At 37.8% G+C, this 15,115-nt stretch overlaps 1 protein-coding gene across 1 annotated transcript in view; it reads left to right on the top strand.

Moving 5' to 3' along the window:
- Positions 1 to 875: 875 nt before the first annotated feature.
- Positions 876 to 15,115, top strand: part of LOC111600534 (transcription factor collier) — a 37,488-nt gene continuing 23,248 nt past the window's right edge. The window contains exons 1-3 of the mRNA XM_023316672.2: positions 876 to 1,340; positions 7,045 to 7,262; positions 7,319 to 7,374. Coding sequence (XP_023172440.1) covers positions 1,165 to 1,340; positions 7,045 to 7,262; positions 7,319 to 7,374 — 450 coding nt within the window. The 5' untranslated portion in view covers positions 876 to 1,164. The remainder of the gene's footprint in view (positions 1,341 to 7,044; positions 7,263 to 7,318; positions 7,375 to 15,115) is intronic.

The raw sequence follows: 15,115 nt of genomic DNA, 5'->3' as shown, positions 1-15,115 counted from the left end.
TCTCTCTCTCTCACTCGCACTCTCTTGCTCAGGTGCCTCTCGCTCTGACTCTTGGCTCTCTGTCTGGCCCACGTCCTCGCCCAGCCAGCGTCGAGTCGTCATCGTTGGTGGATGGTTGCTGACAGTTCGGCTCTCAACGGACGTCGGACGACGGACGGGCACAGGTTTCCCTTTGGCCTGGGCCTGTGCCACGACGCTCTATGCCTGGCCTGCAAAAACCACCACTCCCAGCGATAGGTTAGATTTCCATTCGCTCATGCCTTGCGCGCTTACTCGGTCGCAGGCAAGTCTTATTGCTGCTGCTGTTGTTGTTGGTGCAGCGTGCACCCTCTCCTGCCAGCCACCCGCTGTGCTCCTGCGGCGCACGCTCGTTTCGTTTCCACCGCGACTTCAACTCTCGTTGGTCGTTGCGGCTTGACTAGCGCTGCCTTCGCCGACGTCGCAGCTCGCAGCTCGTAGCTCGAAGCTGCGCAGTTGCCTTGGCCGTTGCCGTTCGATTGCAGCAGCAGCATCGCAGCGGACTCGGATTCAGTTGGGGTTTAACAGCCACTCGGGACGGTAGCGCGCGCCGCTTAAACTTGTTGCGAGACCAATTTTCCGAAAATCCCAAATTCTCCGCGGTGCATTGGCACTTACACACACACACATACATAGCATACACCCGCTCACCACGGCCTATACCAATACACAATACTGGGTTCAAATCAAATCCCCAATTACAATTGCCTTCAGTGCCAATTTGTGCGCCGGTATTAAAATTAAGGGCTCCGCATCTCCAGCTGTATCCGTATCTGTATCTGTAACCGTAACCGTATCTCTATCCGTGTCGCGCTTTATTGATTGCCGTGCCTCTCCAGAGAGATCAAGTGACCCAGACAACAACAACAAACAGCTTTTTGTGCTCAGTGTCAAATCGTGGCAATAATTGCAGCAGCGCCATCGCCAACAACAGCATTCACAACGGCTGCCACAATTGCCCCAACACCTGCCGCGAGCAACTACACAAAGGTGAACGACTATCCGTACGCTGATCTCCATCAGCATCAGCACCATCACTTCGCTAGCACAGCGCCCCTGACCAGCGCCGAGAGCTTCAAGCTGCGCTCCGAGGAGCCGGTGCCGGGCTTCAGCTCGGCCTCGCCGTGGCCCACTTTGGAGCTGGGCATGGAATGGGGACGCAAGCTCTATCCCACCGCGGGCCCCCGATCCGCTGGCGGCTTGATGTTCGGCCTGCCGCCCTCAGCGGCGGACATGAACCAGCCACGCGGACCGATGACATCCCTCAAAGAGGAGCCGCTGGGCGGCCGCTGGGCCATGCAGCCGGTCGTCGATCAAAGCAAGTAAGTCAAATACAAAATAGACTGTGATCAAGTGAACAGATGAGAGTGAAAAGCAGTTGAAAGTGTTAAGTAAACTTGAGTGTGGCAGAATCTATGTCTTTAAAGAGCTTAAAGCCAAAGACTTCATCTGAGATTGTGAATAGTTTTGGTCAGATGCTTGTATCCCTTGAATTTGAATTGGAATTATTTAAGTAATTACAATATATATATAATCCAAATATCTGTATCTGTATCTACTTAAGCAAAAGTTCATCAAACGCACAGTTAAATTTTCATATAAATCAAATTCTTCGCAACATTTTCGCATTGTGCAATGAAATCTTGGCAACATTTTCGCATTGTGCAATCAAATCTTGGCAACATTTTCGAATGACTTCAGCAACATGTTTACTAGCTAATATGTTGATATAATTTTGTTAGATCTGCACATAAATTTCTGACTTACAACTTAATATAGTTATTAAGTATGCTGGTCAATTTGAATCACTTCTTCTGCGCATTATCAATTTCGAAAGCGTGGCAACATCTCACATGTTGCAGCAACAAAAAAAAGTTTCAACAAGCAAAAAGTCTCCAAAAAAGCGTTTGTTTACTTTTGGCCAAAGCCGGCTTTAGCCCGATACGAGTGCCCCCGGGGGAAGATATTGGCGAAAACCCGCAGCCAGTCGGTCAGGCAAAGGGGCTTTTTATGGCCGCCCCCGCAAGGTGGCCCAAAACAACAACAAATTCCACTCAAAATCTCACTCAAACAAGAAACAGCTCGGCTAGACATCTTCATAAAGGGCGCCGCACGCACTTTCCGGGGTTGACTTCTGATGCCGGAATGCTGACGCCGTAATGCGTAAGCCTCTTGCCGTGGTCGTTGCCGTTGCCATTGCCTTTGAGCTGGTGTGCTTTTTATTTTGGACGCTGCGTGCGCTCAAAGGGATGTTTTTGTTGGCGCTTCACTTTCGCTTTTGCCTTCGCCTTGGCGTTCATTTCAATTGAATTACAAGAAAGAAGAGCGCCCTCCGGCTCTTTTTGGGGGTTTGCAGCTGAGGCAAAAGCTTCGCCTTGTGGCGCGCTTGTTTAGTTGCGTCTGAGATGTTTCTAGCGTGAGATGTTCGCGCCGAGAAGAAGTGCGCGTGTGGCAGAAAGCGAAACAGCAACGGCAACGGCAACGGCAACGGCTTCAGCCACGGGAATTGCGAGTGCGACTGCGACTGCGAGTGTCACATTGTTGAAAATGACCGCGGGCTTTCATTCGGTGCATTCAGCGACGGCAAATCAACAGCAGCAAACCCACTCCCACACACACCTGAGCAGCAACACAGGTGGCCACAGCAGCAGCAGACATTTGCATCTGCTGCACGACGACAATCTGCATCAGGATCACAATCATAATCAAACACTGAACAACACAAACCTTAAGATAATGCGCTGTGATGTGAGGTAAAATTGGGAAGTTTTAATAAATATCAAATATCATGTGATAAGGGCTTTAGATTTCATGTGAATATTAATTATAGCACCTGGAAATCATATCTATTTGTGGCTGATAAGTTTATGAAAATATTCTTAGCTCTCACTTCTCTTAACATTTTCCAGCTGTGATATTTATTTTTCAAGCTCTTTCTTCATAATAAATAGTTGATATTGGAATAAAAAAAATTAATAAAATAAAATATACAAATACAAATAGCTCAAAATGCCAGATTTGAACATATTTCAAGCCAATAACTAAATGCGCTCATTTGTGTATATAATTAAGTAGAAAATTAAATATATTATTATTGAATTTTAAAAAAAAAAAAATATAAAATTTATTCTAGATTTGCTCATTTTAATATAAATATAATAAAAAATAATAATATAATAAAAATAAAAATAAAATACTTAATCTTCCAAATAAAATCTATATATTACAATTATAAATATATTAATTTTTAGTTACAAAATTTAATATTATGTTTAAAAAACTGCAAATTCAGTTAAATATGCACAAGATTCAATTAACAAATATTTTTTATTTATTTGTTTTATTTTTTATGAGCGTAGAATAAATGTCAGATTTCTGCTATTCAGTTTTAAAATTTGTTTTGAATCATGAATGCCTATTTGAAATATTTGTGAAGTTTGAATAGATATTTCGAAATATTATTAAAATATTAAAATTATAATTTATTCTGATTTTTGTGGCAAATAAGTCAGTGAATATTTTCTTATTTTCTAGTTTCTCTCTTGAGCGATGGCAATATACACATTTAATACATATATATGTATTTTTTTCTGTGTTTTTTTTTCTATAATAAGAACTATATATCTTTAAAAATGTCCCCATATTCATTAGGAAATTGTATTAGATTTTTTATTTATACATAGAAAAGGAAACAAATCCTTTTGTTATAAAAGAAATACAAATAAGAGCCCTGCAGTCTGCAGTTAATAATTTAATAATATTTTATCTGCATCTCTTGGAAGTTATAATTTCCACTTCAAGTGTCTCTCACACGTGAATGGCAATTGCAACTGTAAACTGTCTTGTTGAAGCCAATGTATTTTAAAACTTTGCCCAAGGAATAAATTTCACACTTATCTCGGGCTAATCAATACTTTTTGCTAGGTAGACCTTCGGTTATTTATTTATTTATTTATCTATTGTCGCACACAGACACACATTGTACTTAATATTAGTTGAAAGTTGCAACAAAATGTTCGAACATAAATCAAAAAAAAATATTCGAAATTTATTTCAACAAAGATTGCGGCGAACTGCAATCGAGTAAAACAATGCAACAATGGCCATAAAATGGATAGCAACACACGACAACAACAGCAACTAAGGCAACAACAATGACTGTAATCGAAGTGTATTGTAAATAAAGTGTCCTTTTTAAAGGACATTCCATGGAAGTTTAGTGCAAAAAAAAAAAGAGGGAAAAGCGCAAAATGGAAATTCACGTGCGCGGAAATAGGCAAAACGTGACCACGACTCATGCCTCGCCCCGCTGGCGCGCCCACCTGCTGGTCACCTGGGCATCGATTTCCGACAATTAAATGTTGGCATAATAAAATCAACAGCAAAACGGCCACAAAACGTTTTTCGCAAATTGGCGGCAAGCGCAAACAAGCCAGAGCATGAAAAAGTCCACACAATTGCGACTGAAGTCGGCAGAGTCAACAGTCGAGTGCTTAGCCACAGAGCGAGCCAGGAGGCGAACACTTTTTTATTTGGCCAGCTAACTTTTTGGTCGGGTCATATACGTATACCTGCATATATATGTAGTCCTCCTGCTGCTCCATAACAATAACCTTTCGCCCAGAATGTAACATGTCTGGCATTTATGTGTCGTCCCCGGACTCGAACATCACTCGCAACTGGTGCAGCTTGTGTGTGGGCAGCCACTCCCAACTTGCCAACTCCGAACTCCAAGCTCCAAGCTGCCCAACACCTCGCCTACTCATTCACCTCTGTGCATTGGTCCTGGCACATTTCTGCTGCAGCCACAAATTGTCTAATTTCATTTGTTTTTGCAAATTGCAAAATTGAAATTGCATTAACAAAGGAGCAAAGTTGCATTTTCCAACTGCCTTTGTGCCACAAATGCCAAATATTCGAAAACTGTTTTCAGAGACCTTTAAAACTAGAGCAGCTCAGAAAGTTTACAAAAATATTTGGTCTATAAAAATTATAAATAAATTGCAGTTGGATGAAAGGGAAGCTTGGAAATTTTTAAACAACTTTTTGAAATTTTTTTAATATAAAAAAAATTAAATCAAGTTAAAAAATAAAGCAGCATTTTCAACTACAAAAATGTTAAGTAAAATATCAGAAGCATAAGATTTATACGAAATCTTTTTTGACAGAGCTTGAAAAAAAGAATGAGTGAGAGAGCGTAGAAAATATTAATGATTTAAAAAAAAAAGCTACATTACCAGAATATTCAAATATATTATAGAGAATATAAACTAATAAAACGATTCGAACTTTGACTGTATATAATTGAATTTTTCGTACGTTTCGATTCGTTTGCTAAGTTTTATTAAGGTTTTGGAACTTTTTAAAATGTTTACTTGATTCTAAACTTACTTGAGCTTCGCATGAGTCTACTCAAACTCAAATATAATTTTCATTTCATCTGAAGCACGACTATTAATCGACATTCAAAATTTTGGAAATATTTTAACATTTTGGCCACCGATGCGTAGTTCAAAGTTCTGAGTTATGAAATTCCATACATGTTCCAAAAGACAAAATTGCAGAGAAATGGACGAATAGAAATAGAAGAAGTTTGGAAAAACTTGAAATACAAAAAAGTATTAAAAGTGTTAAAAATTTAAATTTTGAGAGTAGCTAAAAAATATGGAAATTTATTTTGTTGCATTTCCAAGTTTAAAACTATAAAATCTAAAGTTGTACTAAATATTATAGATTTCATTTTAAGACAAAAGAAATGGCAAATTGAAACAGTATAACTAAAAGTTACTTGAATAATTAGTAAAATATATATATATATATATTATATCATATCATATCATGGACATAAACATAGTTTAAATTGATAAAAAAAAACCTCTGCTCTGCTTAATCAATATATGTCGCAGTTGCAATAATTCCGTCGAATGCCCTTGAGAATCAATTCATGTTTTGTATCAAATTATTATTTATATAAAAGTAAGGTAAACAAATAGTAAAAAAAACGGCGACATTTGCTGTTGGCATAACTTAAATTGCTTCGATTTTGTTGTTGTTGATGTTGTTGAGAGAGCGAAGTGGATAATTTTGAAAACGATTTATCATTGAGGCTATCATTAGCTGAGCAAAGTCCTCTAGCATTATCCTTTGGCAAATGTGTATATAATTGCGCCCGGACATTGGATAGTTGGCATAGGAGCTGGGTAGCCGTTGCCTGCGCGCTACTTCTTGACATTTGCCTGAATAAATAATAGAAATCTGATAAAATCAGCATTTTCTAAATTAAATTGTTCGTTATGCATATGCATGTGTGTGTGTGTGTGTATAAAAGAAAAACGCAGACGAACAACTCGGCCGTGTCCGAGGGTCGCAGCTCTACTGTTAGGTAGTTAGCATTGCCCAGTAATTGCGCTGACAGACAGCAGTCGGAGAAGGAGGCACAGACACGAGTCATAAGCCATAAGGTGAGCAGCAGGAGCAGGAGCAGGAGCAGAAGCAGCAGCAGGAGTAGGTTGCAGTGTTGACATTTGGCATATGGAGTGGACAAGCCTTTGGCTCATGTCCCATGTCCAAGTTAAGGTCTATGTGTGTGTCTGTGTGTGTGTGTGTCTGTCCTGTACTTATAATTACAGTGTTTGCTTGGCCCACATAACATAAATATTTGTTGACGAGTCGCTCGCCCGCTCGCTCGTTCATTCTTTTGCTTCTTGGCCAAGAGCCGACCCCTGCCTGAAGCTGTTGTGTGTTAATTCCTTTATTCATCAGGATTATTGTGTCACGTTGAAGTTGCGCTTATGCGCTTTTAATGATAGCTGTCACTGGCCACTAACCACTAGACACTGGACACTCGACAGTGGACAGTGGCTGCTGTTTAAATGTCACTGTCAAGTAATTGAGTTGTCTGTCCCAAAACAGTGTGGCATATTAGTTGGGAGCTCGCCTAATTGCGGCTCTATTTACATTGCTAATAGCGTAATTTGAAGTAGGCCTCCGTTTTTAAAGACACCTTTTTTCGGCTTCTAATTGCAGCCTGGGCATTGGACGCGCCCACTTTGAGAAGCAGCCGCCCAGCAATTTGCGCAAATCGAATTTCTTTCACTTTGTGATTGCGCTCTACGATCGCGCCGGGCAGCCCATCGAGATAGAGCGAACGGCCTTCATCGGCTTCATCGAGAAGGACTCCGAATCGGATGCCACAAAGACCAACAATGGCATCCAGTATCGCCTGCAGCTGCTCTACGCGAATGGTAAGTGCCAACTCTGTACACTGTGAACTAAGCTAACTAACAACTATCTTATGCAGGTGCCAGACAGGAGCAGGACATATTCGTGAGGCTCATCGATTCAGTTACCAAAGCAGTAAGTCAACTATGCTTAATTTGTAGTTCTCGCATTCAATTAAAAGTGAATTCCATAAAACAGCTTTAAAATAATGGAAGTAAAATATATTTAACTGATTTGCAAACACTTGGATTATTCAATAATTATTAAATCTAAGAGCAGAACTTGGTCTTGAAGCTGCTTTTACCTGAATTTAGTTTGCTGCTTATGAAGTTTTTGATGAGCTAAAAACTATTTCTATTTACTTCTAAGTGTCATATTCCATTCTTAAACATATTTTAATGATTTTCGTTGAGTTGGCAAATTGATATATATTATTTATATTTGTATATGTATATTTAGATCATATATATTATATTACTAACAATTATTAAGTTGATTTTAGCAAAAAGATTTCTAAAAAATTTTTAAACAACTTAAGTTCATGAGTTGATTAACAGTAATAAGCAACATAATATTAATAATATTAATAATGATAATAATATTAAAAAAATAAAAATAATATTAAAATTAATAATAATAATAGTAGTAATAATAATAATAAAAATAATAATATTAATAATAATCAAAATAATAATAATAATAATAATAATATTAATAATAATAATAGTAATAATAATAAAAATAATAATATTAAAATTAATAATAATAATAGTAATAATAAAAATAATAATAATAATAAAAATAATAATATTAATAATAATCAAAATAATAATAATAATAATAATATTAAAAATAATAATAATAATATTAATAATAATGATAATAATATTAAAAAAAATAATAATATTAAAATTAATAATAATAATAGTAATAATAAAAATAATAATAATAATAAAAATAATAATATTAATAATAATCAAAATAATAATGATAATAATATTAAAAACAATAATAATAATATTAATAATAATAATAGTAATAATAAAAATAAAAATATTAATAATAATAATAATGAATATGCAGTGCCTGAAAATGCTTCATTTGCTTTTAGCCAAGTCGTTACGCTGGCCAATGCATCTGTACTGTACTGTACTGCATTTAGTATTGCTACTTACCAAAAGAAAAACTCCTCTCTTAAATTGCCTCGCACCTTGTCCACTTCAACCCTTCTATGAGCTGAAGCTGCTCACTTTCCTCATTGCACCCTCGTCCAGATCCCACATTGTGCACGGCAAACCTTCTCAGCGAATTCGTAAATTCCTCTTTTCTTGGTCACATTCACTCTATTATTTTACCCACTTTGACTTCAGCTATAGTCCTTGGTCCTTTCTTCCATTCACCTTTGGTAGTGCAGTAGTAACAGAAGATACTCTGCTTTGTCCTATGAAATACTTTCAGAAATAACCACGGCCCGAGATCATTCGTGTTCCCTCTGATATAGTAGGAATAGTCATCGCCTTCCAACTCCTATATCTCTCATTGCTCTCATTCATTCAGTCTCACTGCTATAGTGGCTTTATATAGTCGTCCTATTATATCTATCTAGATTCATTTGAAATGCAAAATGATTTAGAGTCTGGCTGGCATAGAAATGCATATTAAGATACTAAATGTAAGAGCTTGAGAGTTGCTCTCGGATAAACAACTTAATTTGATTGCTTTAGAGCCAAATCTAATAAAGATTAATTTCAATGCACTTAAAGTTCATTTCCCTCTGGCTGGGCTGCTCAGTTTTTTTAGGCAAATGCCTTGTGCCACGCAATCGAAAACTAATTCATTCCACTTGGCTGGCGCTGCTTCGGTGTCCGTGCACTCTGAACTCGCTGGGCTACGTCTTTTTGTGCTGATTCGAGCATAAGTTGCATTCGAAATTGATTGTCACGGCTAATTAAGTGTGTCCCAGGTTGTGCGTGTGTGTGTCCTGCCAATAAATTGAGTCGTCAAACGGCGCTTCGCAGTTGAAGCTGGGCAGCCAAACGAGCAATTCATTCGCACAGGACAGCGCATCGGTTCGCCTACGAAAGGGGTGTGACTGAGACTCCGGTGTCTGTCCCGGTCCAATCCAATTGAACATGGCTAATGCGCTTTGTTGTGGGTGCTACGAATAGATGTGCGTTATACGCGCTGCAGGCTATGCCAGTGCACCATATGTCAGCTTTGTGTGGGCCTAATGCGTGTGCCCTGCCCCCTGCCGCATGCCGCCTGCCGCCTGTGTACTGCCCCTTTTCTTTCTCGCTTTTCAAGGGCAATTAATTTCTCGAGTGACAAATTTTTATAGACGTTTGTCGTTTCGTTTGCTTTCGTGCAATTTCTTGGGCATTCCATTATTTTGGCCGTCCATTGTGGGCGTTGCTCCGTTCACCCGATCGCAATAAATTTATCCACAAATTATCGATACCTAAGCGTAGCCCATAGCCCGTAACTGGTCACCAGTGTCAGGAATCCATTATGTGAGCTGTTTTCGGTGTGAATGCGATGCCGAAAACATTTACACATCCAGCTAAATATTTCCATTAACAATGCCAAATCTCACGTTGTTTACAATTATCAAAATACGCATTTGAGAATGAGAAATAATAATTATAAGGCATATATTTCATAGTCAATTAAAATTGTTATCGGCAAATCATTTTAAATTGAAATGAAATTAATTGATTTCACTCAGCAATCTAGAAACTTAACAGCTTTTAAGCTAGCTGAATAAATAACGAAAAAATTCACAAATTATATTAAAAAACAATATGTATATATATATTTCAACAACAATCAAATTGTTCATATACACATAGGTATATCTGGACAGAGCAGTTAAGCTTAAGAATAATATATTTTTGCATATTTGAGTAACTTTTGTTTCATAGTTCTTTGTTTATATTACAATACAATTACAATAAATACACTCAAAAAGTTTAGCTCGAGTCCTTCGAGTGCTTCACTCCCCTAAAAAGGCTGTGCAACATTTAACTGTCTGTCAGTTGTCAGACGAGTTTAAAATGAGTTGCAATTGCCAGAGTCAACTGAACTGAGGGCTAACAGAAAAAAAGACGAAAGGAAAAGAACAATCATTTGATCGGATTAGTTGGATTTTGGTATACTTGCCAGAGCTGGTCAGACGTCAACCCCCTTTGAATGTTCTTTTTGCATACGCGTGTCGCACGGCGGGCGCAGTGTTTTATCTGAGGCACAAACGGTGCGTAACAGGTAAACAAGGAGGCGGACGTGAGCCGGGGATAAGTGTATTCTTATCAAGGGGTGCCGCATTGGCTGCAAAGTGAAATTTGAAACTGTAGCAGCAATGCGATTAAACAGCATCCAACTGCTGCGTGAGACATTGTCTTAGGCATTGATGTGAAAGCAATGCCAACGCTATACAATTGTCACGTGCCGCAGCCAAAAAAGAGAGCACGAGAGGGAGAGAGAGGGATAGAGACAGGAGAGAACCCTTGCCTGTGGGTCGCGATTTTTATCGGCGTGCCCTCACTTCGCTCTTGCTGGGAGGCTGGCAATGTTGCAAATCATCGTCATAATCATAATTACATTCGATCAGATAACGGGCAATACAACGCGACCAAACGCCACGAAGGCGGCGCAATTGCAATTTGAGCTAACGACCAGCAGCAGTAGCAGCAGCAGCCGCAACAGCAGGAGGTGGAGGAGAAGGAGTACCACGACAATCAGGATGTGTACGGCTCAATTGGTGCGGCGTTCGCTTCATTTGCGCTCATATTTCATAGCGCGTTCGCGTACATGTCCTGGCCCGGGTGCTCGGCCTGGTTTGGTGGGCCCAGCATAAACATAAAACAAAAAGCGACTGCCAACTGCGACAACTGCCCGAAATCCTTTCGGTTACCAGCCCCGCTGCCAAAAATCGCGCTTATCGCGATTTACACGCATTATGCGGCCGGCCAAAAAAGCGCAGCGAAATTCTAAACCGAACAACAGTAAAGGGCGATTGGTGATTGGTGATAGGCGGCGATTAATGCAGCTAGATAACGGGATGTGCACATTGTGCAGCAACAACAACTCAAAATAGTGAGCCTGTTCACTATGTGAGCTAATGAGTCGCTGAACCGCCTAAAAAGCCGTTACTGCAGTTGAGCTGCCCAATCGTAAACGTGGATAAATATTAGAGATGTGTAGAAATAAATGTGACCAGCACCAAGTCACTATCTTTAAGAAAATAACAGTTGCTGTGTAAAGTCACTATGTCTACTGTGACTTTTCAACAATGCTTTCATGCGACGTCACTGCATATGCAAAAACACGTTTCCCAGTGCAACTCCAAACGAAATCGCAATAATGCGCATCACTAATGCATATTGGCGCATACACTAACACAAGCACATAGATCACACACGCCATTGCCAGCGCAGTTGTTTGTCTCGCTCATTTTGCCGCACACCCAACATCGTGCGGTTTCTCTTGCTCTCTCGCTTGCGCCTTTGTGTGTTTGCATCGTGTTAATTAAGCGATAATATTAATTTGTGTGTCAACACTTAAAAATAAAGCGTGCAAAATTTTCGATTAATAACACATTTCACATTTCATTTTGCCATTTTATCCAGTTAACAATTGCTTTTGTTTTTATTGCTCTTATTGCTGTAGGCAGTTCAGTAAATTTAACAGATTGCACAGAAAACTCGGCAAACAGAGCGCCATTTGCGCTGCTGATTTGCTTGCATATATGTATGTAAGTATGTGTATGTGAATGTGTATGTGTACATATCTCTGGTGTTGTGTATGGCAATACGATTAAAAATGCTTTCACGGCAAGTGCTTTTTTCATTTCTGCGGTTGACGCTGCACTGTGGGGCAACGAGACAAAAACTGCATTTCATATCGCGCTCATTATGCAAATATTTTTGTCTGCAACATTTGCACATATCAGTTGTGCATATGTATATATGTAAATATATTATGTTAATATGTCACACATATACATATATTGTGTGCTCGCCCTGTGCTCTGCCCTTTATTGTCTATTTCAACTAGAATATTTTACCTTAAACATAATTCCTTTGAAGTTCAAGCTTATTAAATAATTTTTTAAAAAACACGTTTTTTATTCTAATATTATTTATGTTAGGAATTTGTTTATATTTATATAAAATCAATTTTTAAATTTCATATAACGTAATTTTTTCAATTTTATATAAAATAAATTTTTTCAATTTTATATAACAATATTTTTTTTATTAATATATGTGTACAATTTGTATTTAAAAAAAATATAATTTCAAATAATATTTTTCTTTAATTGAAACCTCAAGCTGAAACTTCAATTTACATAAAATAATTCAAGCTCTTCGAAAAACATTTTACGAGCACGTCTTGGCGAATGTTCGCATTAGGCAGACTTTATTGTAATTAAATATGAATTTTTTGTTTTTGAAAATAATTATTCTAACAAATATTTTAAAATAAATATTAATATGACTGAAATGTTGACTCAAGTTCAGAACATTTACCCATCAAAACGGCCATATAAGGCATATAGTCTATATATATATATATAGTTTATTTGCTGATATAAATCCTTACATGTTGTCCTTTTACGAGTCCTGAATTCCGGACGCTGCCTGCTGCAAATTTATGCGTTAAACCGGGCTCCAGAGCTGCGCTGATAAATGATGCTTTAATAAATTAAGAGTAACCCTCGATGTATTTTTTTAAATATTTTTTTATATAAACAAAGGTTTTTTGCTTGTGCTGTAGCCGTTTGTTGCTGCCAGCGATAATTTATCTTGTTTGGCGAGATTTTTATTTTCACGTTAAAATATGCAGCATGCAAGCGCGTAAATAATGCAAAAGCCGTTGCGCTTTTTATTTTATTTTTATTATTATTTAAAAAGCGATAATAACAATTTGCAAAAATAAAAGAGAGCAAAGCATTTAACGTCGCGTCGCAATGTTGCAACATTTTTATGCAGAACGTTTAAATTTTAACAGCCACGTCAATCGGCAACTCTTCAGCTACCAGCTCCACCTCCTGCTACTGTTCGTGCTGCTGGCTCAGCTTTCATTACCAACTGCTGCCTCCATTTGCCTGCCACCAGTTGGGCTCGTCACATCAACACTCAGTTTTCTTTTTTTGTAGCTGTCTGTTGATTTTTTGTTGCTTTGATTGTTCGTTTGCCGTTTATTTTATTTTTTTGCCAACTCCTGCTGCTGCTGTTGCTGCTGTTTGGTTGGCCGCCAGGTCAGCTCTGCTCTGCTCTTGTCTGGTCTGTGATAAATCGTAGTTTAAACGCTTTTCCTCCAGTTTTTAGTAGCTTCCGTTTAGTTTTTTATTAGATGCAGCATTTAGGGGCACTTTGCCAGTTCAGATTTGCTCCAGATTCGCAGCCGCACTAATTGTTTCATCTCCTGTTCGCCCCAAATGATTGATGGCTTTGGAATTTGCTTATTTCTCAATGGACTTCCTATGAATGGCTTCCGTGTGTGGCAAAAACTTTATGCGGGCGATAGAACTGGAGGCAGTTCAAGTTTTGATATGGAAATAAAGTCGAATTTATATTCAAAGCAAAAATTTAAGATGTTTTATAAACAATTGTCTTGTTTTTTGTTGATAGTTACTTAAAATTTTTATTATTTAATTAAGTATTAACTATTTTTAGCTCACTTTTCGATATAGAATTTTCTTACTTATTTGATTTTTTATTGACTCAAGCTCTCTTGATTTCTGATAATAAACTTTTATAACTAATTATGTATACTAAATGCTTATTATGTATACTATATTCTTTAATAGATATAACAGTTAAAGTAGTGTGCTAAACTCTTCAAAATAATGCTGGATTGGCATTATTAAAGTTTTTTTTAGAGTTGTACAAGTTTAAATTATACTAAAATTAAGAAATATATATTTAATACAATTGAAACAGACTCTATTAGATAGAAAATTGTATGGCAATTCAATATATAAGCATTTATTATCTATATAAAATATTTATTAGCAACATTAGATTCTGGTTATAATGCCTAAATGCAATATGCAAGTTTTCCCCTTATCAGAGCTTCGAAATTCCCAAGACATTACCATAGAAATATTTTAAGACTTGAATTATACCAAAAAAAATCGTATATTAATTTTTATACCTTAAGTAAGCTTTTTTTTTTAATTTTTAAAATTTTAAAAATTTTTTTTAAAATTTATATATTTTAAATATATTTTTTAGCAATCTCAACTTTTTTCACTTCAAACATTCAATATTATTTTTTGTAAATATTACAAATACATGAAAGCAAAATCAATTTTGGCAAAAACATAGAAAAGCCATTAGAACATTTGTACAAAAATCGTTGACGAAGGATATGCCAGCGGAGTCTGTTGACTGAGCTGGGCCGGCTTTGGAGTGGGCCCAACTCTATAATTAGCTCGCACTTGTCCCACAAAAAGCAAACTCACACTCGGCCAACGAGCTGGCAACTAGTTGACATTGAGCCAAGGCATTGGCTGAATATCCTTTGCAGGATAGTTGTTGTTATCCCTGTGACTTAGAGAGGGCTTCAGCCGGGCGGAAGGGCAAGGCTGTTAATGTTTTTACTTGTCGGGGGAAATTATTAACCCGACAAAAACGGGATAATAAGGGATGATCATAATTTTACATGTGGCACTGATGCTGTTGGCTTTGCCTGTGCCACAGCAGGGGGTGGGCACATTGGGAGGGGGTGTGATGGGCTGGTACTCGCTGCATGTTGCCGACTACCGGTTACCGGTTGCATTGAAATTAATTTCTGATTATCTGTTTGGCTTGGCCCAGCGAACAACAAAAACAATGCACATATGCTTGTGACGTCAGCAGAGGCACTCGTC

The sequence above is a fragment of the Drosophila hydei genome, unplaced genomic scaffold, assembly GCF_003285905.1.
Source record: "Drosophila hydei strain 15085-1641.00,03,60 unplaced genomic scaffold, DhydRS2 tig00000060-arrow-pilon, whole genome shotgun sequence".
NCBI lineage: Eukaryota > Metazoa > Arthropoda > Insecta > Diptera > Drosophilidae > Drosophila > Drosophila hydei.
Note: the sequence above shows the minus strand (reverse complement) of the source record. Positions and strands in the feature narration are given on the sequence as shown.